The sequence below is a fragment of the Grampus griseus genome, assembly GCF_964374135.1.
Source record: "Grampus griseus genome assembly, chromosome: 8".
Taxonomy (NCBI): domain Eukaryota; kingdom Metazoa; phylum Chordata; class Mammalia; order Artiodactyla; family Delphinidae; genus Grampus; species Grampus griseus.
The window spans coordinates 44,455,971-44,480,021 of NC_139002.1; the positions used below are offsets into that span (position 1 = coordinate 44,455,971).

The 24,051-nt window shown below is 36.9% G+C and overlaps 1 protein-coding gene across 2 annotated transcripts in view; it reads left to right on the plus strand.

Moving 5' to 3' along the window:
• The window catches only part of GRM5 (glutamate metabotropic receptor 5), a gene marked incomplete at both ends in the record, with an annotated part of 539,059 nt that overhangs the window by 395,141 nt on the left and 119,867 nt on the right, over positions 1–24,051 (plus strand). For both annotated transcript variants that reach the window (XM_082659930.1, XM_082659929.1), the window contains one exon: positions 693–928. In XM_082659930.1, the coding sequence (XP_082516056.1) occupies positions 693–928 (236 nt within the window). The remainder of the gene's footprint in view (positions 1–692; positions 929–24,051) is intronic.

A 24,051-nucleotide genomic window follows, 5' to 3' on the forward strand; every position in this document is an offset into this window, starting at 1 on the left:
CTATTGCTAAGAAGTTCTTTCAATCACTCTAATGTAAAACATGATTTCATATGCGTATTTTCAATGTGTTAGAGAAGTACCATGGGATAGGAAAGAGGAATATGGACTATAAGGACTTCAGTTTGAGGCTCTGATGAATCAATATTTGATAGAATGACCATAATCAGAAAGTTTTTCTTTTTTAACCTCTTTATCATCACTTGTAAACATGGAAACAAGTGAATATTCTGTCATAGGATGGTTAAATTAACATAAGATATATGTTAGAAATATTTTTCATTTTTACTTTATGATAACTCTAATGATTAAGTAAAGGAAAAGAATGTATTTAAAGTTAACTTGACCTAGCTATTAAACATTCAGTAAAGAGTGTGAATGGTGATATTATGCAGCTTCCATGCATATACTATATTCTACAACCAGTAAAATTCTGTCAAAAGCATAAGGTTATTCTCTGCAGTTCAAGGTAAGTGAGACAGGTACCTTCCAGCATTCTTAGACCCAAAGTTTCCATTGTGTTTTGCACTTTTTATCCTAGCAAGTTGCTATCTCAAGAATCACGTAGTATAATATAAGACCATAGTGTGGCCTGAGTGCCATGTAATGACTAATGTTTTCAAGATGACAGCAAGTAGAATAATTTTCTTAGAAGATATCTGTTCTAAGCTGAGGGTTTTTTTGTTTCCCCACAGTGACGGCTGGGCTGACAGATATGATGTGACAGACGGATATCAGCGAGAAGCTGTTGGTGGAATCACAATCAAGCTCCAATCTCCTGATGTCAAGTGGTTTGATGATTATTATCTGAAGCTCCGGCCGGAAACAAACCTCCGAAACCCCTGGTTTCAAGAATTTTGGCAGCATCGTTTTCAGTGCCGGCTGGAAGGGTTTGCACAGGAGAACAGCAAATACAACAAGACTTGCAATAGTAAGCAGGTTTATTATTTCATTTAAAGCGGATAGGGCTAAGGCTCCAATGTAAGTAAACTGTGTCATGGGGATAGTGGCTGTAATCTGTTAGAGAGGAGGACTCTTACATAAAGTGGGTATTGCTCCTTAGAGTGGTAAGAACAACATATGAGGGTAAATGTTCACTCTATTAAGATTTCAGACAATTTATTTATATTTATATCATTCAGGAAATTGGTACTGTGCTTAAAAGATAATGTGAGCTCCAGAAAGCACTCTTCTTGACATCCTTGAAGGCAAGAACTACATTCTGGTCATTTTGATTAGCAGTTAGCACAGTGTAAGGCACATAGCAAGGGTTGCATGTAATGTGTCTGAAGAATGAATGAGTGAATGTTGAAGGACAGAGCCAATTCCTACTTCCATCAAAATACTATAAAATAGTAGCAAGGATTTGCTATGTATAATTATGATGTTTCAGGAGACATAACCTAAGCAGAGCCATTCACTCAGTTATTCATCAAATACAAGGATTCACAACGTGCCACACATCGCTTTACTTGTAAGGGTATCAAGAAGAGGAAAATAGATCCTGCCCTCGAGGGGTTTAGTGTCTAGTTAGGGAGATCGTCAAGCAAACAAAACTTGTGATTCAGTGTTGTAAGCAACATAATATGGGTTTTAAACAAAGGGTTTGGTTAGTTTTATTTGTAGCACATCCAAAGGGTATCTTGACTCTAAGAACCAGGGAGGGTCAATGCTGATTTGTAAGTCAAAGTGTAAAGATTAAGGTTTGTTAAAACCAATAAGGGATTTGTTGAGACTGACATCCCACATTGTGTAACAAGCACCTCATATGCATTTGCCAAGGAGTAAAATGTTTTAGTTGGTGGTATAATGTCTTTATCATCATGATGCTGGCACAGAAGAGTGCACTGGGGCAGTGAGGTTGAAATCCTGGCCCCCGAACGAATTCCAGTCCACAGAGAAGTGGACTCACCAAAACGAGGAAAATAGGAACAATGTAGTGAATTTTTTATAATGCATTTCCTCCCTGAGTTCACATCCATACTATGTTTTTTCTATCAGTTCATTCTTTTGTGAAGATGAATGAGGTCGTAAGTGGTGATTTGTAATTATCTTTAAATGTCAGTACAAGTAAAACGAGAACTTGGCAACCTTGTGTCCGTTCCTAATACGGCAGTGGTGGAGGAGAGAGATGCTGGAGTGTGGCGTGGTACTGCCCAATGAAATCCAGAAATCATAGAAGCCTGGTGTGAGACTTCATTTGCCTCTCTCTTGCTTTAGACACTGCTGACTCTTGTCCAAAATCTTCAAATGCGCATTCATTTCCTTTGTTTATACTTTCATGAAAAAATGTGTGTGAATACACAGGATTGTGACTTGTGTTTCACAGTTTCAATGTTTATAGCCAATTTTATATTTTTCACAGTTCTATCCAGTTTCTGAAGGACACAAACTTCTTTCTTCTCTTGAGATTTGGGGAGTCTGTGGTCTCTGTGTACCGATTCTATGACTGTGTAGAGATTACTCTATGTAGCTACACTGGAGGAGTTTTAGAGGGTCAGCAGTAGATCCAGTCTCCTCTCCAGTTTCTCTTTACTAAGGAGTTAGTGACAACCCCTAACCAGTGTGACTAAGTGAAGTTTTCCAGTTGGTCTTCACCCTCTTTTGTACTAATGTTCTTCCTTCCTCACTCCTTTTTGTGTGAAATGTCTTCTCCTTGAAATAATTCTTTGTTTCTCTTACTTTTTGTTTTCTATTGGAGGTCTTATTGAGATATAGTCTTGAAAAAGACTCTTTGACTGATTTCCATAGAAACGTTATTTCTATGGAAATTGTTCTATAAAATTCTCCATTTGAACTTGTTGCTATAGCTCTCTTTCACATGAGCACCATGATGTGACTTCTCTGCACAGGATCTGTTCCTTACTCTAGTTCTGGAAAGCATTCTTTAGTCCCGCCCCCTTGGAATCTTATCTGTCAACAGATGTCATTTTGTACATAAAAATAAACAGTTATATGTAATATCTCTGTTATTCTTCTCAATGAGGGAAATAATATTATTATCCTTACTTTCAAATAACAAAACTAAGATTTGGAGAGACAAAACAACTTGCTCAGGAAAACATTAGAACTTAGAATTGAGCTCGGATTTGTCTAAAGTTTAACCAATATGCTATTCTAAAGAGAGAGAATATTATAGTTTTAAAAATCACTACCAAATTTGCATTCTAGAATAGTTAACATATAGGTCAAAGATACAAAAAAGAAAAATAAATCTTAAAATTATTTGGGTACAACTATGGAATGCGATAATAGGTACCTTGATATTCCTACTCTCTACTTTTGACCATATTTCCTTATTTACTCAAATGCCCTTTCAGCATCCCACTCCATATCTTCAAAAAGACCCCAGGTAGTTTATTCTTATCTGTAACACTACTGAATATGAGTAGTGTTTTCCTAAATATAATGTACTTTCATCAAGCAGTGTGCATAAGACAACCACTTTTGAGTTGGAGTGGTAAGTTGGAGCTTACAATTCATTGATGGCAGGCAAGAAATCTTCACCTTATTCATAGTCTACAGTACCTAAAACCTAATAGATAGTTCAGTAAGTAAAATGGCTTGACACAAAGAGTGGACATACCCATAGCTGAATTACTGCTTATTTTTCTTAGAAGCTTCTTGAAAGGCAAAGTATAAAAGCTAGGAGAGGTACCTGAATCTGGTAGTCCAGAATTAGCAGTAGCCTTATACAGAATGAGGTATAGAAAAGCTCGGAGTAACCAGAGAGTTAAACGAAAACTCTTAATATTGAATAAGGAACAGAGCCATCCTGGAAATAGACCAACTCCTAGAAATTAATTCCGAATAGATTAGAGCTAAGTGATTATAGGTGATTCACTTTGTTGTACAGCAGACACTAACAACATTGTAAAGCAACTATACTCCAAAAAAAAAAAAATCCGTAGATTTTTTGATGATGGCCATTCTGACTGGTGTGAGGTAATATCTCATTGTAGTTTTGATTTGCATTTCTCTAATGATTAATGATGTTGAGCATCCTTTCATGTGTTTGTTGGCAATCTGTATACCTTCTTTGTATAAATGTCTATTTAGGTCTTCTGCCCACTTTTGGATTGGGTTGTTTGTTTTTTAAATATTGAGCTGCATGAGCTGCTTGTAAATTTTGGAGATTAATCCTTTTCCAGTTTCTTCATGTGCAAATATTTTCTCCCATTCTGAGGGTTGTCTTTTCGTCCTGTTTATGGTTTCCTTTGCTGTGCAAAAGCTTTTAAGTTTCATTAGGTCCCATTTGTTAATTTTTGTTTTTATTTCCATTTCTCTAGAAGGTGGGTCAAAAAGGATCTTGCTGTGATTTATGTCATAGAGTGTTCTGCCTATGTTTTCCTCTAAGAGTTTGATGGTGTCTGGCCTTACCTTTAGGTCTTTAATCCATTTTGAGTTTATTTTTGTGTATGGTGTTAGGGAGTGTTCTAATTTCATTCTTTTACGTGTAGCTGTCCAGGTTTCCAGCACCATTTATTGAAGAGGCTGTCTTTTCTCCATTGTATATTCTTGCCTCCTTTATCAAAAATAATGTGACCATATGTGGGTGGGTTTATCTCTGGGCATTCTATCCTGTTCCATTGATCTATATTTCTGTTTTTGTGCCAGTACCATACTGTCTTGATTACTGTGCAATAAATGCTGGAGAGAGTGTGGTGAAAAGGGAACCCCCTTGCACTGTTGGTGCGAATGTAAATTGATACAGCCACTATGGAAAACAGTAATGGAGGTTCCTTAAAAAACTAAAAATAGAACTACCATATGGCCCAGCAATCCCACTACTGGGCATATACACTGAGAAAAAACCATTAATTCAAAAAGAGTCATGTACCACAATGTTCATTGCAGCTCTGTTTACAATAGCCAGGACATGGAAGCAACCTAAGTGTTCATTGACAGATGAATGGATAAAGAAGATGTGGCACATATATACAATGGAATATTACTCAGCCATAAAACGAAACAAAATTGAGTTATTTGTAGTGAGGTGGATAGTCCTAGAGTCTGTCATACAGAGTGAAGTAAGTCAGAAACAAAAAAAAAAATACCGTATGCTAACACATATATATGGAATCTAAGGGAAAAAAATGGTCATGAAGAACCTAGGGGCAGGACGGGAATAAAGACGCAGACCTACTAGAGAATGGACTTGAGGACACAGGGAGGGGGAAGGGTAAGCTGGGACAAAGTGAGAGTGGCATGGACATATATCTACTACCAAATGTAAAACCGATAGCTAGTGGGAAGCAGCCACATAGCCCAGGGAGATCAGCTTGGTGCTTTGTGACCACCTAGAGGGGTGGGATAGGGAGGGTGGGAGGGAGGGAGATGCAAGAGGGAAGAGATATGGGGATATTTGTATATGTATAACTGATTCACTTTGTTATAAAGCAGAAACTAACATACCATTGTAAAGCAATTATACTCCAATAAAGATGTTAAAAAAAAATACTACGAACAAAACACTTGGAAGACAAGTGCTTAGGTACAACCTACAAAATAAAATCAGTTATTTGTGAAGTATTGCCATGCATCTACACACATCTTAAATACAACTATTTTGTATTCTGCAATAAAGTCTTTTTCATTTTGTTAAAAAAAAATCTGGATGGAAAACCAATGTGACTAATAACAGCACATTGTTAATGGCAAAACCACTAATACTACCTTAGTATAATTTTCCAAGTACAGTTTATTTTTCTTTAGACTAATGATTTATTGTAACACCTGGACAGCAGTCTTTCATATAGCCTCTTCCAATTTCTCACTAAAGTACTGATGAATACATCAATAACAAAAACAAAACAAAACTAATGTAACAATGATCTTAACTAAGAACGTCAGCCATCAGAATGCCAGTGCTTGGAGAACTTCCACTAAATAGCCATAACGCCTATGAAGTCAGATGTTGGTGCAAATGGCTAACTACTGAGAAAAAATGTTGGTGCAGCCTCATGTCACAACGTGTATACATGTGAATACATACACACTCGTATACATACACATACCTCCAGATGAGTAAAACAGTTAAGTGTGAAAAAGAAAACTAGAGACAAAAGAAGCTACGGTAGGGGGATGAGGAAGGTTTTACTCAGAAAACAAATGATAGAGCATATGAGATTGGGAATATTTGGTAGTTTTAATTAAATAAAAATTTTAAAGTCCTTGTGTTAAAAGGGAAAAAAAGGCCAATATGGCAGTCTAAATATTGATTTTCTTACAAGAAAAACTCATCCAACTTTAAAATATAAATATTAAAAAACAGATAAATGTACAATGGATATATTGTACTTCATAGAACAATTAGAAATGAGTAATAAACATAAGAAAACATTCACTCCCATTGTTAATCATAAAAATACAAATGTTCTTCTTTTTTATCTTTCTATATTTTTGAAACATTCTAAAATGAGAAAAAGTTAGTTCTTATCCAAAAAGCAAAAGAAAAAATAACATTTTCAAATTATCATTTTAGGATGCTTTCTCCACCCCACATACACACATTTTTAAGGAAGGCACCTTCCTTTATATGTGTGTGGTGTGTGTGTGGTATGTTGTAGAATAATGTATATATAATGTACATAAAACACAAAAATCTTAAGTGAATTTTAAGCTTTATACATTTTTACATATATATATATGTATGTGTGTATATATATATATATATATATATATATCTGTAACTACAATCCAAAGCAACAATATCAGAAAGTTCTCTCATACCCAATCCCAATCAATATTATGCTCCATTAATATAAACTTTTTCAATGCCCATCAGTTTTGCCTACCCTGTACATCATATAAATGGAATCTTACATTATTTACTTGTTGTGTCTGGTCCTTTCCCCTCAAGATAGTGTTGTGGGATTCATCCCCATTATGTGTATCAGTAGTTTATTCTTTATTGCTGTGTAGTGTTCCTTTGTATGAATACACCAGAATTTATCTATCAGTTCTCCTATAGATGGAAATTTGGATTATTCACAGTTTTAAGTATTATAAATAAAGCTTTTATGAACACTCTTGTACATATCATCTGGCAAACATATATCCTAATTCCTGTTAGATATACACCTGGTAATGGAATTGTGAGGTCATAAGCTAAGCATATATTTAGCTTTCATAGATATTGCCAAGCAGTTTTCATAAGTAACTGAACTAACAAACTTCCACTGAAATGCATGAGAGTTCAAGTTGCTGTGCACCCTTAACAACAGTTGGCATTATCTTTTTCACTTTAAACATTCTGTCAGTGTTGGGTTATCATATTGTGATTTTGATTGGCTTTTCCATCATACATTATGAAGCTAAGTTCCTCTTCAAATGCTTATTGGAAATTTGGGCATCCTCTTTTGTAAAGTGTCTGTTCCAGTCTTGTGCACATTTGATTACTTTTTAATATCTATTTTAAGAGTTCCTCATATACTATGGATATGAGTTTTTTATTAGATATATGTATCATGAAAATTACCCAATTGGGAGTGTAGCTTATTACTATTTCCTATTTCTCTCATTTGCTACTTGTTTTTTTGCTACTTGTTATTTGTCCAATTTATTCTTTATTTTTAAAATATCTACCCACCTATCTATCTATTTATCTATTGGGCTACACCAGGTCTTTATCTGCGGCATGCGGGATCTTTGCTGCTGCATGCAGAATCGTCACTGCGGCATGCAGCATCTTTTAGTGGCGGCATGCGGAATCTAGTTCCCTGAACAGGGATCAAACCCAGGCCCCGGCCCCCTGCATTGCGAGCATGGAGTGTTAACCACTGGACCACCAGGGAAATCCCTATTCTTTAATTTTTTAATTCTTCCTTCCTATTGTCTTCTTCTGGATTAATCAATATTTTTTATTATCCTATGTTGTCACCACTATGAACATTTTTGTTTCATCTCAGTATAATTCATTTAGAGTTTTCAATAAAAATTCCTAAATGAATCCTTAATTTAACACAAACTACTTTATTTTTTTTTAATTTTTTTAAGGATTTAATTTTTTTTTTTACATCTTAATTGGAGTATAATTGCTTCACAATTGTGTGTTAGTTTCTGCTTTATAACAAAGTGAATCAGTTACACATATACATGTGTTCCCATATCTCTTCCCACTTGTGTCTCCCTCCCTTCCACCCTCCCCATCCCACCCCTCCAGGCGGTCACAAAGCACCGAGAGCTGATCTCCCTGTGCTATGCGGCTGCTTCCCACTAGCTATCTACCTTACGTTTGGTAGTGTATATATGTCCATGCCTCTCTCTCACTTTGTCACAGCTTCCCCTTCCCCTTCCCCATATCCTCAAGTCCAAGTAGGTCTGTGTCTTTATTCCCGTCTTACCCCTAGGTTTTTCATGACATTCTTTTTTTCTTAAATTCCATATATATGTGTTAGGATACGGTATTTGTATTTCTCTTTCTGACTTAATTCGCTCTGTATGACAGATAGGTCTATCCACCTCATTACAAATAGCTCAATTTCGTTTCTTTTTATGGCTGAGTAATATTCCATTGTATATATGTGCCACATCTTCTTTATCCATTCATCCGATGATGGACACTTAGGTTGTTTCCATCTCCGGGCTACTGTCAATAGAGCTGCAATGAACATTGTGGTACATGACTCTTTTTGAATTAATGGTTTTTTCTCAGTGTATATGCCCAGTAGTGGGATAGCTGGGCCATATGGTAGTTCTATTTGTAGTTTTTTAAGGAACCTCCATACTGTTTTCCACAGTGGCTGTACCAATTCACATTCCCACCAGCAGTGCAAGAGGGTTCCCTTTACTCCACACCCCCTCCAGCATTTATTGTTTGTAGATTTTTTGATGATGGCCATTCTGACTGGTGTGAGATGATATCTCATTGTAGTTTTGATTTGCATTTCTCTAATGATTAATGAACTTGAGCATTGTTTCATGTTTTTGTTGGCAGTCTGTATATCTTCTTTTGAGAAATGTCTATTTAGGTCTTCTGCCTGTTTTTGGATTGGGTTGTTTGTTTTTTGTTATTGAGCTGCATGAGCTGCTTATAAATTTTGGAGATTAATCCTTTGTCAGTTGCTTCATTTGCAAATATTTTCTCCCATTCTGAGGGGTGTCTTTTCGTCCTGTTTATGGTTTCCTTTGCTGTGCAAAAGCTTTGAAGTTTCATTAGGTCCCATTTGTTTATTTTTGTTTTTATTTCCATTTCTCTAGGAGGTGGGTCAAAAAGGATCTTGCTGTGATTTATGTCATAGAGTGTTCTGCCTATGTTTTCCTCTAAGAGTTTGATAGTTTCTGGCCTTACAGTTAGGTCTTTAATCCATTTTGAGCTTATTTTTGTGTATGGTGTTAGGCAGTGATCTAATCTAATACTTTTACATGTACCTGTCCAGTTTTCCCAGCACCACTTATTGAAGAGGCTGTCCTTTCTCCACTGTACATTCCTGCTTCCTTTATCAAAGATAAGGTGACCATATGTGCGTGGGTTTATCTCTGGGCTTTCTATCCTGTTCCATTGATCTATCTTTCTGTTTTTGTGCCAGTACCATACTGTCTTGATTACTGTAGCTTTGTAGTATAGTCTGAAGTCAGGGAGCCTGATTCCTCCAGCTCCATTTTTCGTTCTCAAGATTGCTTTGGCTATTCAGGGTTTTTTGTGTTTCCATACAAATTGTGAAATTTTTTGTTCTAGTTCTGTGAAAAATACCAGTGGTGGTTTGATAGGGATTGCATTGAATCTGTAGATTGCTTTGGGTAGTAGAGTCATTTTTACAATGTTGATTCTTCCAATCCAAGTATGTGGTATATCTCTCCATCTATTTGTATCATCTTTAATTTCTTTCATCAGTGTCTTATAATTTTCTGCATACAGGTCTTTTGTCTCCTTAGGTAGGTTTATTCCTAGATATTTTATTCTTTTTGTTGCAATGGTAAATGGGAGTGTTTTCTTGATTTCAATTTCAGATTTTTCATCATTAGTGTATAGGAATGCCAGAGATTTCTGTGCATTAATTTTGTATCCTGCTACTTTACCAAATTCATTGATTAGCTCTAGTAGTTTTCTGGTAGCAACTTTAGGATTCTCTATGTATAGTATCATGTCATCTGCAAACAGTGACAGCTTTACTTCTTCTTTTCCAATTTGGATTCCTTTTATTTCCTTTTCTTCTCTGATTGCTGTGGCTAAAACTTCCAAAACTATGTTGAGTAAGAGTGGTGAGAGTAGGCAACCTTGTCTTGTTCCTGATCTTAGTGGAAATGCGTTCAGTTTTTCACCATTGAGGATGATGTTGGCTGTGGGTTTGTCATATATGGCCTTTATTATGTTGAGGAAAGTTCCCTCTATGCCTACTTTCTGCAGGGTTTTTATCATAAATGGGTGTTGAATTTTGTCGAAAGCTTTCTCTGCATCTATTGAGATGATCTTATGGTTTTTCTCCTTCTATTTGTTAATATGGTGTATCACATTGATTGTCTTGCATATATTGAAGAATCCTTGCATTCCTGGAATAAACCCCATGTGATCATGGTGTATGATCTTTTTAATGTGCTGTTGGATTCTGTTTGCTAGTATTTTGTTGAGGATTTCTGCATCTATGTTCATCAGTGATATTGGCCTGTAGTTTTCTTTCTTTGTGACATCCTTGTCTGGTTTTGGTATCAAGGTGATGGTGGCCTCCTAGAATGAGTTTGGGAGTGTTCCTCCCTCTGCTATATTTTGGAAGAGTTAATACAAACTACTTTAAGTTGGCTCTTGTTTATATTCAAGAATCTTACAAATATTTAAGTCTATTTATCCCCTTTCACTGTTTTCTGCTATTGCCATATAATTTGCTTTTATATGTATTATATACACTACTTTGTTTTGATTTGATTTGTTATAATTGTTGCTCTGAATGGTCAGTAGTCTTATATTTACCCATGCTAGTGTTCTTCATTCCTTCTGCTACTTCCTTGCTTTCATCTCTGATCCTTTCAAGCTGAAGAATTTCCTTTAGTGTTTCTTATAATGTGGGCTACTGCCAACAAATTATATCAGCTTTTTTTCTCAGAATGTTTTTATTTTCCCTTTATTTTTTCAGTTTTATTGAGATATAATTGACATACAGCACTGCATAAGTTTAAGGTGTACAACATAATGATTTGAATAACATACATCATGAAATGGTTACTGCAATAGCTTAGCAAACATCCATCAGGTCACACAGATACAACATTAAAGAAATAGAAAAAAAATTTTTTCTTTGTGATGAGAACTCTTAGGATTTACTCTCCCAGCAACTTTCATTTATAATGTACATCAGTGCTAATTATATTTATCATGTTGTACATTACATCTCTAGTACTTATTTATCTTACAACTGGAAGTTTGTACCTTTTGACCATGTTCATCTTAACCCCTGTCCTCCCTCCTCCCACCTCTGGTAGCCACAAATATGATCTCTTTTTCTATGAGTTTGTTTGTTTTGAAGCATAATTGACCTATAACACTATGTTAGTTCCTGGCACATAACATAGCGATTTGATATTTCTATACATTTTGAAATATATTGTTTTTGAAGTATATATTTACTGAGTATAGTTTTCTATATTGACAGGTTTTCTTTTGTTTTGTTTTGTTTTTTAAGTTATGTAGAGTTTATTGTGATGAACTTTATAATTTATTTATTTTTTGGCTGTGTCGGGTCTTAATTGTGGCACGCGGGATCTTTCGTTGCGGCAAGCAGGCCATTCGTTGCGGTGTGTGGGCTTCTCTCTAGTTGTGGCACACATGCTCCAGAGCACGTGGGCTCCAGAGCACATGGTTGTGGTGTGCGGGCTTAGTTGCCCTGCGGCATGTGGGATCTTAGTTCCCTGACCAGGGATCAAACCAGCGTCCCCTGCATTGCAAGATGGATTCTCAACCACTGGACCACCAGGGAAGTCCCTGGAAGGTTTTCTTTTGTTTAGCATTTTTCTCAGTTTTTTTTTTCCCTTTAAAAACAACATTCTATTTGTTTTCCTGAAATCCATGATTTCATTGAGAAGTCAGCCGTAATTCTTAATGTTGTCCCACTGTTGGCAATATGTCTTTTTTTTCTAGGCTTTTAAGATAGCTTTTTTTTTAAAGTTTTTGTTGACTATGATGCAAGTAGGTGTGATTTCCACTGCATATTTCTTTTATAGGGTTTCCAGAGCTTCTTAAAACCGTGGATTAAAGACTTGGATCTGTGTAGAAAAATTTCCATACATTATTTCCCAATACAGCCCTTCTGCCACATTTCTCTCTCTGCTCCTTCCAGTACCCAGTTACACCTGTGTTACATCATTTGACTATGTCTCACATGTGATATTTTCTCTAGGCTCACTTTCTTCCTTTCTTTCTTTTCTTTCTCTCTTTTTCTTTCTTTCTTTTCTTTCTTTCCTTCTTTCATATCTCTCTTTCTCTCTGTGCTTCAGTTTGACTTTTTTCTACTATTCTTTCTTCAATCTCACTAATTGTGTCTTCTCCTATGTCCAGTCTGCTGTTAACCATAATAAAAAGTTCTTAATTTCAGATATGGCATTTTACAATCCTAGAATGCCCATTTAATTCTTTTTATAGTTTCCAATTTTCTGTTGAAGTTCTCCTTCTCATCCATTTTTTCAACACTTCATTTGCTTGAAAATATTGATTATAGTTATTTTAAGGTCCTTTTTTTCAAATTCTAACACCCAAGATCTTCCATCAGTCTACTTCTATTGACTTATTTTTCTTAGTTACTAGTCACATTTTATGCTTCTTGATACATATGAAATATGTTTTCTTTTATGCCAGACATTGAGTATAAAGTAACCATAAGGACTGAATTTTATATTTTTTCCCCCAGTGGTTTGCCTTTTCGAGATTCGAAGCAAATGAGATGGGGTAGGTTGCAGCAGAAGGTAGAAGCAGTCAATCTCTGGTTAAGAATATCTTTACAGGACAGTTGGCATGGAATTTTAATTGAGAGTCTTGGCTAGTGTATCCCCTGCCCTGGATTACTGACTCAATCAGATTTTTACATTTTTGAGTTTTGCCCTCTAGCCTCTTGCACCATACTGTTTCTAAATTGACCATGAGAAAAAAACTAATTGACTAATCGAAGTTTGAGCAGTTTTCATTCCTCAAGTGGTGCTTTTCTGCCAAATATTATGAAACAGTGGGAGATTTCAGTCTTCTTCAAAATCATGAGCCTCTCATGAAGCTTCCAGAATCAGGAAGTGAAGCATGAGGTCAAATGGCTATCATACATTTAGGGTTCCTGGAGTTTACAAACTGACATACCAGATCATTTCAATATCCAAACATTTTTCCGGTTTCTCTTTTCTCCAGCAGTGTCATATACTAGGTGGAATTACATCTCCCCCTCCCCAAGTCCCAATTCATATCCTTTCCCAGAACCTCAGAATGTGACTTCATTTAGAAATAGTGTCACTGCAGATGTAATTAGTTAAAATGAGGACATACTGAAGTTGGATGGGTTCATAATCCAATATGACAGGTGTCTTTATAAAAAGAAGAGAAGGGACACAAAGATAGAGAGACACACAGGGAAAACGGCATGGGAAGACACAGCAGGAGCCTGAGTGATACAGCAGAAAGCCAAGGAATGCCAACGATTAACAGCCACCACCAGAAGCTAGAAGAGGAAAGGAAGATTCTACCCAGCGTCTCAGGCGGAGTATGGCCGTGCTGACAACTTGATTTCGAACTTTTAGCATCCAGAACCGGGAGAGAATAAATTTCTGTTGTTTTCAGCCACCTGGTTTGTGGTACTTTGTTATGACAGCCCTAGGAAACTAATGTCCCTTCATCTAGACCAAGCTGGATCATCAGCCTGGGTCCCTAATCTGCAGATACTCTCAGACAATAAAGCAACTGGTGATACCTGTCCACTTTTGCAAGTTTCCTCTCTGTTAGTTGATTTTGTCTTTGTTGCTTCCACACATCTTCACTGCCTTTAAATTTTTTGGTTTTTGCATTTCTTTGACGTTTTAAAGTTATACAGTAAAAGAATTTTCATTTGCTTTCTTCTCCATTCTAACACCAGAAGTTCCTCCTTTACTCTTTATTCTTAATTGCCACAACCGTGCAATGCCAATTTTGATGTATAGATAAAGCCTGCAATTTATAATGTCTAAAATGTTGAGACTTTTGTTAATTTTTGTTTTATTTTTAAGCATTTAAAAACTTAAATCAAAATATAACTATATCCCTTAAGTGTTTTAACTATGTGGTACTGTTACAACACAGATTTTATCTAGTATTAACAGTGAGCCTGATTTCAGTAAATTTTACTTGAAATGCACAATTATTTTAGACTTACATTATAAATTAATGAATAATAATAAAAATATTAAGAATATAATTTAATTATTCTAATTGTTCATTTAAATAACCCAGTAATAAAAGCTACAGAGAATTAAAATAAAACTATCTTCTAGTAACTGTATGCTATTCTATTTTGGAACCAATTTAAGGACCCATTTCCTTTACAGTTATACTCTGTCACCCACTGACATTCATTTACCATCTCTTTTCTATGATTTCTCTCTGTCACCTCCAGTAACTTCTAGAGGTGTCATTTATGACACTAACACAATTATTCTCACCTCCATGTCCTGAGGGCACCTCAAACTTATATATCTAAAACTAACCTCATTATAACTGCTCCAACCACAGCCCCAAACTTTGAGTTCCTTCTTTTTTGCATCTTCAGTTTAAGTAAATGATACACTCATCCACCCTGTCTCCCAAGATGTGGGACTAAGGGATCCTCTTGTGTCCCCTTCTCTCATCCTCACAGCCAACTGGTGACCAAATACTGTTAATTCTAGTGTTTGAACATCTTCCACATCTGTTCCCTCCTTTACATGGCTGCCTGAATTCAAACCTTTATACTACTGCTGTGGTTTAGATCATCATCTCTTACCTCAGGTATTAAAATAATCTCCATATTGAATCTTCTTTTTGACACCGGCTTCTTCCTGCTCCATTTTATGCTGAAAACTAGTCCCTAAACTGTCCATCTAAAGAACAGGTCACATCATGTTACTCACATTCTTAAAGATCTTTGGTTCTCCAGTGTCTACAGAAAGGAATCCCAACTCCTTTGCTCCAGTCAAAAATCTTCAAATTCATCATTTACATTTTTCAAATCTCATCTTTCATTTCTTAAACCCATGGAATCTATGCTCCAGCCACTTCCTGATTGTGTTCCTCCATTTTTAAGTGGCATGCCCCCCTTAAGACCCTGTGCTTTTGCACATGCTCAGTCTTGCTCTGTGAAAAGCCTACCTCAAGCTATTTGTCAATTCCACTGAGCTCACATTCTCCTGGTTTCTAATAACTCCAGCTGCCCATCCTCAAAGAAACTCTGTCTCCCTCACATTGCACTTCCTGTGCCTTTTGTCTTCTTTTTGTCACATGTAATCCAGATACTGAACATAGATCTTCCACTTCCTTTAGCTTTATGCCACCAAGTAACCACTCACACAGGCATCTATGTGTGTGGCAAACTACTATCAACAAAATGAGGATGAGATAAATGGGTTCAGAGCAACATAAAAGTACTTTGGCCCCGAAGGCATTTCTGGGGCTCTAATAATGTTCTATTGCTTGAGTCAGGATGTATTTGTTTTAAGAAAAATTAATGTATGGTTATGATTTTTACCCTTTTCTGTGTTAATGTTTTAATTTAATAAGAGTTTACCTTAACCAACCCCCATCCAGATAAAAGTCCTCAGGCCACTATATCCAGTCTAACATTTCTTCCAGTCCACATTCTACCACAGTACTCTCCCACACACACTCCCACTCCCTCACCAGCTTTCTGCCACCATGTTGATTGATTCTTACCCCTTCCTTTCTCTGTAATCCTTACTTCCTTTCTTAATATTTCTACACACCAAAATAAATAAGTTACTTTGCCCCACAGAAGGCCAATTTACTCCAGAGAAAAAAACAATGCCATCCCCATAGGGGATAAAGCAGCTACAGCAATGTAATTTTTTCCACTGTATTACACCAACATACAAACAGAGATTTCACATTGTTACACCAGCATGTAAACATGTTATGTTCCTCTTTCTCCATCAAATTATAAAGTTCTAGAGAAGAGAAAATGTCTTACTCATCTCTGCTTTCCAAATTCCTAGCACAATGCCTTGTATATGGCAAGCATTTGATAAATATTGCTAAATAAATGTGAATTTATTTCTCTTAGACCTAGGTAGGGTTACAATTGCTATAGAACCTAGAACAGTGGTTCCCAATCTGTGGGCTGCAAGTCCCAGGGGTCACTGTTGATTTGTTGACTGGGTCTAGAATTCTTAGGTGGTTGAGCACTGTCAGCAGACCGAACTTTGTCTTGCGTATCCTTGTGTGAACATATGTGTGTTTACACATGCATGCACCTTATTTTTATGCACAAGCTGTTGCAGTTAACAAATTATAAATTAATTTTTAAATTACTGAAATCATAGTAATTTCTTTCTACTATGTGTTTTCTACAACAGAAGATACTAAAGGTACAAATAACATTTATGGAGTGTCTGTAATATTTTGACATTAAAACAATTTCCTTTATTTAAAAAGGCTGGTTCAGGGCTTCCCTGGTGGCTCAGTGGTTGAGAGTCCACCTGCCGATGCAGGGGACTTGGGTTCCTGCCCCGGTCCGGGAAGATCCCACATGCCGCGGAGCGGCTGGGCCCGTGAGCCATGGCTGTTGAGCCTGCGCGTCCAGAGCCTGTGCTCCGCAACGGGAGAGGCCACGACAGTGAGAGGCCCGCGTACCGCAAAAAAAAAAAAAAAAAAAAAAAAGGCTGGTTCCACTAGCGTGGCAGTGTTTCTTTTCCCTTCCTGTTGCAGTAAGTTTCCAGATGGAGGTGTCCACATTTTCTCTAATAAAAATGTCTCATGAGGGACTTAAGGTGGGTTAGTTACAGGTTACCTCCTTATCAGAATTTTTTTCCTGCCATCTTGTTTGATTTTAAAATGCTTTTTAGTAGTTTAGACATTACTCAAAACACTTCAGCATCTCTCCGTATTGAAAACATGGCTGGAAAAGCCAAAACAGTGCATTGAGAGGAAAGAATTGTCTGGTAAGAGTAGCTGGACTATAGGAAAACTTTCACAAGGGCTAAACAAAATAAACTGAGTGTCACAGCTACCCCCAAATTAGAGGTTTCTCGTCATAATGTACACCAACCTGTTGAAAAAGGACAAATTTTGTGTAAAAAAAAATTTAAGTATCTTTCTTTAATCTAGCATCTCCTTTTCTGTTTGTTTTACTATGTATGAACTCATCTTTTTATGTAATGCTGATTAGCACATACTTCAGGAAAAGACTACACTAGAACAATATTAATAACCATATATTTAAGAAGAAATTTCATCACATTATATTAGTGTATATGGTGAAAACTGCTGAACAGAAGCCCCTGTCTTTCTATTGGCCAAAGAATTAAGTTAGAATTTGACATGACAGTTTTGGCTTAATATAATTCTTGGATTTTTTACACTTTGATACTTCTCATTGCCAGGGAAATAAAAATTTCTCTATCTTGGAGTCTGCTTTAAGGAAATGGAACATAGAGCCAGATCAAGGCCTCAGATACTAACGTATCAAAGCTTTGAGAAACATAAGCTGTAACATTTCTTGTTTCAATTCCAGAATTTAAGACATGAGGGTAATTATCCATCCAAGTAAGTGTTAGTGCATGTAATTTTCCATGATGAAACTCCACCATCAAAAAGTACTCAAAGAGGGCTTCCCTGGTGGCACAGTAGTAAAGAATCCAACTGCCAATGCAGGGCACACGGGTTTGAGCCCTGGTCCGGGAATATTCCACATGCCGTGGAGCAACTAAGCCCATGTGCCACAACAACTGAGCCTGCGCTCTAGAGCCCATGAGCCACAACTACTGAGCCCATGTGCCACAACTACTGAAACCCACATGCCTAGATCCTATGCTCCACAACAAGATAAGCCACCACAATGAGAAGTCTGCACACCGCAAAGAAGAGTAGCCCCCGGTTTCCGCAACTAGAGAAAAAAGTCCCGTGCACAACAACGAAGATCCAATGCAGCCAAAAACAACAACAAAAAAATGTACTCAAAGAAATCCCCAGACGAAAGCCACTTGAATTAGAAACTGCAAAGGCTTCCAAACTCTTAATACACTGGAACTGAAACCCAAGATGTATTAAAAATATTTAAAAGAAACCAAAGAGAGACCTGAGAAGCTTGCTGAATCAGTCACTTGAGGCACTGGATTTAGACCCAGAAGATCTATATAAAAAAACTTAACCTGTAGCTGATACTAGGTCTCCGTGAGTCTCAGTCTTCTCCTGTGTGAGATGGGGATGATTATTAAAAACAACACCTAACTCACAGGACTCTAGAGAGGCTGAAATAGGATGATGTATGGGAAGAAAATGCCTGCTTCCAACAAAGATGAAATAATAGACACTGGATTTATTCTCCTGCTTGAAATAACAACAACAAAATAAGACAAAGTATATAAAACAATAGTTTTCAAGACACTGGACATCAAGCAGTGAAGGAAAGTTATTCTTAAGAGACAGAAAATAAATGAGGTGAGCCCTCTGAGCTGAGAAGATGGAACTGTGAGTTCAGAGAGACCAAGGAAGCTAGAGTTTGCAGAGCACAGGAACAAAGAGGAGAGAGCGGCATGAAAAGAGAACTCTGGGGATCTGCAGAGGCTCCTTCTTGAGTATTCAACTGAGTGTTGATCACTACATGCATGGGAGGATAATACTTGAGACCCGGGAAAGAAACACCCCAAAGGATTAGAGAGAACAGTGCTCCTGGCACCCACATGGGACAATGAACAGTGTCTGTCCCCAGCAGTTAGACTGGAAAAATTTACAATTCTTTGGGCTAAAACAATACTTAGGGGAAATTGTATAGCATTAACTAGATATATTAGAAAAGAAGAATATTTCAACTAAACGACCACAGATCCACCTTAAGAAATCTGGAAAAGAAGAACAAATTAAACTCAGAGTGAGTAGAAGAATGAAAGTAATAGATCAGAGTGAAAAATCAATGGAATCTAAAACAGAAATACAATAGAGCAAATCAATGGAACTAAAGCTTGGTTCTTTGAAAAGATCAATAAAATTGAAAAAATAGACTGATCAGGAAAAGAGAGAAAACACAAATTACCAACGTCAGAGATGAGAGAGGTAACATCACTACAGAGTCTACAGATACGAAAAGGAAAATAAGGAAATATTTTTTAAAACACCTTTACCCAATAAACGTCAACTTAGATAAAACAGAGAAATCCCTTGAAATTCACAAACTATGTATGAGAGTTCACAGAAGACAGCCAGAATAGTCTTATATACAGTAAAGAAATTAAATTTGTAGTTAAAAACTTTACCACACACAAAAAAACCATCTAGGCTATACTGTTTCACTGGTGAATTGCCACCAAATATTTAAGGAGGAACTGCTACAAATTCTACATAAACTCTACCAGAAAATTAAAGAGGCAAGAATACTTCCCAATTCAATTAATGAGGTCAGTGTTACCTTGATACCCAAATCAGACCAAGATGATCACAAGAAAAAAAAACTACAAACCAATATACTTCATAAATATTGGTATAAATATTCCAAACAAAACTTTAGCAAATTATACCCAACAAATGTAAAAAGTATACTATATCATGACCAAGTAGGATTTATCCCCAAATGTAAGGTTGATTAAATATGCAATTATTGATAAATGTAATTTATTTTATTAAAAACCTAAAAAATTGTAAAATGTGTGAAAACCTAATATTGATTTCTGATAAAATTCTCAGCAAACCAGGACTAGACAGAAACTTCCTCAAGCTAATAAGTTTTTCCCCTATGATCAGGCAAAGAGATTAGCTCTTACCACCAGAGATGACAGTCAGTGAAATATACATCAACTAAAGAAATTAAAGGCAGCCAGATTTGAAAAATAAAACTGTCTTTATTAACAAATTGCATGATTTCTTGCCTAGAAAATCCAATGGTGTCTGCAAAAAGTTCTAGTGAGTTTATTAAGTTTGCATTATGCAAGATTAATACACAGAAGTTCTATACAATAACAGTAAACAGAAAGTGAAATTAAAAATTAGTACTACTTAGGGAGATTGGTTCAAGATGGTGAAGTAGACGGACATGCTCTCACTCCCTCTTGCGAGAGGACCAGAATCACAACTAACTGCTGAGCAATCATTAACAGGTAGACACTGGAACTCACCAGAAAAGATACCCCACGTCCAAAGACAAAGGAGAAGCCACAATGAGAGGGTAGGAGGGGCACAATCACAATAAAATCAAATCCCATAAATGCTGGATGGGTGACTCACAAACTGGAGAACACTAATACCACAGAAGTCCACCCACTGCAGTGAAGGTTTTGAGCCCCATGTCAGGCTTCCCAACATGGGGGTCCAGCAATGGGAGGAGAAATTCCTAGAGAATCAGACTTTGAAGGCTAGCAGGATTTGACTGCAGGACTTCGTCAGGACTGAGGGACATAGAGACTCCACTCTTGGAGGGCACACACAAAGTAGTGTGTGCGTCGGAACCCAGGAGAAGGAGCAGTGACCCAGCAGAATATTGAACCAGACCTATATGCTAGTGTTGGAGGGTCTCCTGAGAGGCGGGGGTGGCTGTGTCTCACTGTGAGGACAAGGACACTGGCAGCAGCAGTTCTGGGAAGTACTCCTTGGCGTGAGCCCTCTCAGAGTCTGCCATTAGCCCCAACAAAGAGCCTGGGAAGGCTCCAGTGTTGGGTTGCCTCAGGCCAAACAACCAACAGGGAGGGAACCCAGCCCACACATCAGCAGCCAAGTGGATTAAAGTTTTACTGAGATCTGCCCACTAGAGCTACAGCCAGCTCTACCCACAACCAGTCCTTCCAATCAGGAAACTTGCACAAGCCTCTTACATAGCCTCATCCACCAGAGGGCAGACAGCAGAAGCAAGAAGAACTACAATCCTGCAGCCTGTGAAACAAAAACCACATTCACAGAAAGATAGGCAATATGGAAAGGCAGAGGGCTATGTACCAGATGAAGGAACAAGATAAAACCCCAGAAAAACAACTAAATGAAGCGGAGATAGGCAACCTTCCATAAAAAGAATTCAGAATAATGATAGTGAAGATGATCCAGGACCTCAGAAAAAGACTGGAGGCAGAGATTGAGAAGATGCAAGAAATGTTTAACAAAGACCTAGAAGAATTAAAGAACAAACAAACAGAGATGAACAATACAATAACTGAAATGAAAACTACACTAGAAGGAATCAATAGCATAATAACTGAGGCAGAAGAATGGATATGTGACCTGGAAGACAAAATGGTGGAATTCACTGCTGCGGAAAAGGCTAAAGAAAAAAGAATGAAAAGAAATGAAGACAGCCTAAGAGACCTCTGGGACAACATTAAATGCAACAACATTCGCATTATAGGGGTCCCAGAAGAAGAGAGAGAGAAAGGACCAGAGAAAATATTTGAAGAGATTATAGTCGAAAACTTCCCTAACATGGGAAAGAAAATAGCCACCCAAGTCCAGGAAGCACACAGAGTCACATACAGGATAAACCCAAGGAGAAACGTGCCGAGACACACAGGAAAGCAAGTTGGCAAAAATTAAAGACAAAGAAAAATTATTGAAAGCAGCAAAGGAAAAACGACAAAAAAACATACAAGGGAACTCCCACAAGGTTAACAGCTGATTTCTCAGCAGAAACTCTACAAGCCAGAAGGGAGTGCCATGATATATTTAAAGTGATGAAAGAGAAGAAACTACAAGGAGGACTACTCTACCCGGCAAGGATCTCATTCAGATTCGATGGAGAAATCAAAAGCTTTACAGACAAGCAAAAGCTAAGTGAATTCAGCACCACCAAACCAGCTCTACAACAAATGCTAAAGGAACTTCTCTAAGTGGGAAACACAAAAGAAAAGGACCTACAAAAACAAACCCATAACAATTAAGAAAATGGTAACAGGAACATATATATCGATAATTACCTTAAACGTGAATGTATTAAATGCTCCAACCAAAAGACACAGGCTCTCTGAATGGATACAAAAAGAAGACCCATATATATGCTGTCTACAAGAGACCCAATTCAGACCTAGGGACACATACTGACTGAAAGAGAGGGGATGGAAAAAGATATTCCATGCAAATGGAAATCAAAAGAAAGCTGGAGTAGCAATACTCCGATAAAATAGACTTTAAAATAAAGAATGTTACAAGAGACCAGGAAGGACACTACATAATGTTCAAGGGATCAATCCAAGAAGAAGATATAACAATTATGAATATATATGCACCCAACATAGGAGCACCTCAATACATAAGGCAACTGCTAACATCTATAAAAGAGGAAATTAACAGTAACACAATAATAGTGGGGGACTTTAACACCTCACTTACACCAATGGACAGATCATCCAAACAGAAAATTAATAATGAAACAGAAGCTTTAAATGACAAAGTAGACCAGATAGATTTAATTGATATTTATAGGACATTCCATCCAAAAACAGCAGATTACACTTTCTTCTCAAGTGCACATGGAACATTCTCCAGGATAGATCACATCTTGGGTCACAAATCAAGCCTCAGTAAATTTAAGAAAATTGAAATAATATTAAGCATCTTTTCTGACCACAACGCTATGAGATTAGAAATCAATTACAGGGAAAAAAACATAAAAAACACAAACACATGGAGGCTAAACAATACATTACTAAATAACCAAGAGATCACTGAAAAAATCAAAGAGGAAATCAAAAAATACCTAGAGAAAAATAACAATGAAAACTCGACGATCCGAAACCTATGGGATGCAGCAAAAGCAGTTCTAAGAGGGAAGTGTATAGCTATACAAGCCTACCTCAAGAAACAAGAAAAATCTCAAATAAACAATCTAACCCTACACCTAAAGGAACTAGAGAAAGAAGAAAAAACAAAACCCAGAGTTAGCAGAAGGAAAGAAATCATAAAGATCAGAGCAGAAATAAGTGAAATAGAAACAAAGAAAACAATAGCAAAGGTCAATAAAACTAAAAGCTGGCTCTTTGAGAAGATAAACAATATTGATAAACCATTAGCCAAACTCATCAAGAAGAAGAGGGAGAGGACTCAAACCAATAAAATTAGAAATGAAAAAGAAGAAGTTACAACAAACACCGCAGTAATACAAAGCATCCTAAGAGACTGCAAATCTATGCCAATAAAATGGACAACCCAGAAGAAATGGACAAATTCTTACAAAGGTATAACATTCCAAGACTGAAACAAGAAAAAACAGAAAATATGAACAGACCAATCCCAAGTAATGAAATTGAAACTGTGATTAAAAATATTCCAACAAACAGAAGTCCAGGACCAGATGGCTTCACAGGTGAATTCTATCAAACATTTAGAGAAGAGCTAACACCCATCCTACTCAAACTCTTCCAAACACTTGCAGAGGAAGGAACACTCCCAAACTCATTCTGTGAGGACACCATCAACCTGATACCAAAACCAGACAAAGATATCACAAAAGAGGAAAGTTACAGACCAATATCACTGATGAATATAGATGTAAAAATCCTCAACAAAATACTAGCAAACAGAATCCAACACCACATTAAAAGGATCATACACCACGATCAAGTGGGATTTATCTGAGGGATGCAAGGATTCTTCAATATATGCAAATCAATCAATGTGATACACCATGTTAACACATTGAAGGACAAAAACCATATGATCATCTCAATAGATGCAGAAAAAGCTTTTGACAAAATTTAACAGCCATTTATGATCAATACTCTCCAGAAAGTGGGTACAGAGAGAACCTACCTCAACATAATAAAGGCTATATATGGCAAACCCACAGCAAACATCATTCTCAGTTGTGAAAAACTGAAAGCATTTCCTCTAAGATCAGGAATGAGACAAGGATGTCCACTCTCACCACTATTATTCAACACAGTTTTGGAAGTCCTAGCCACAGCAATCAGAGAAGAAAAAGAAATAAAAGGAAT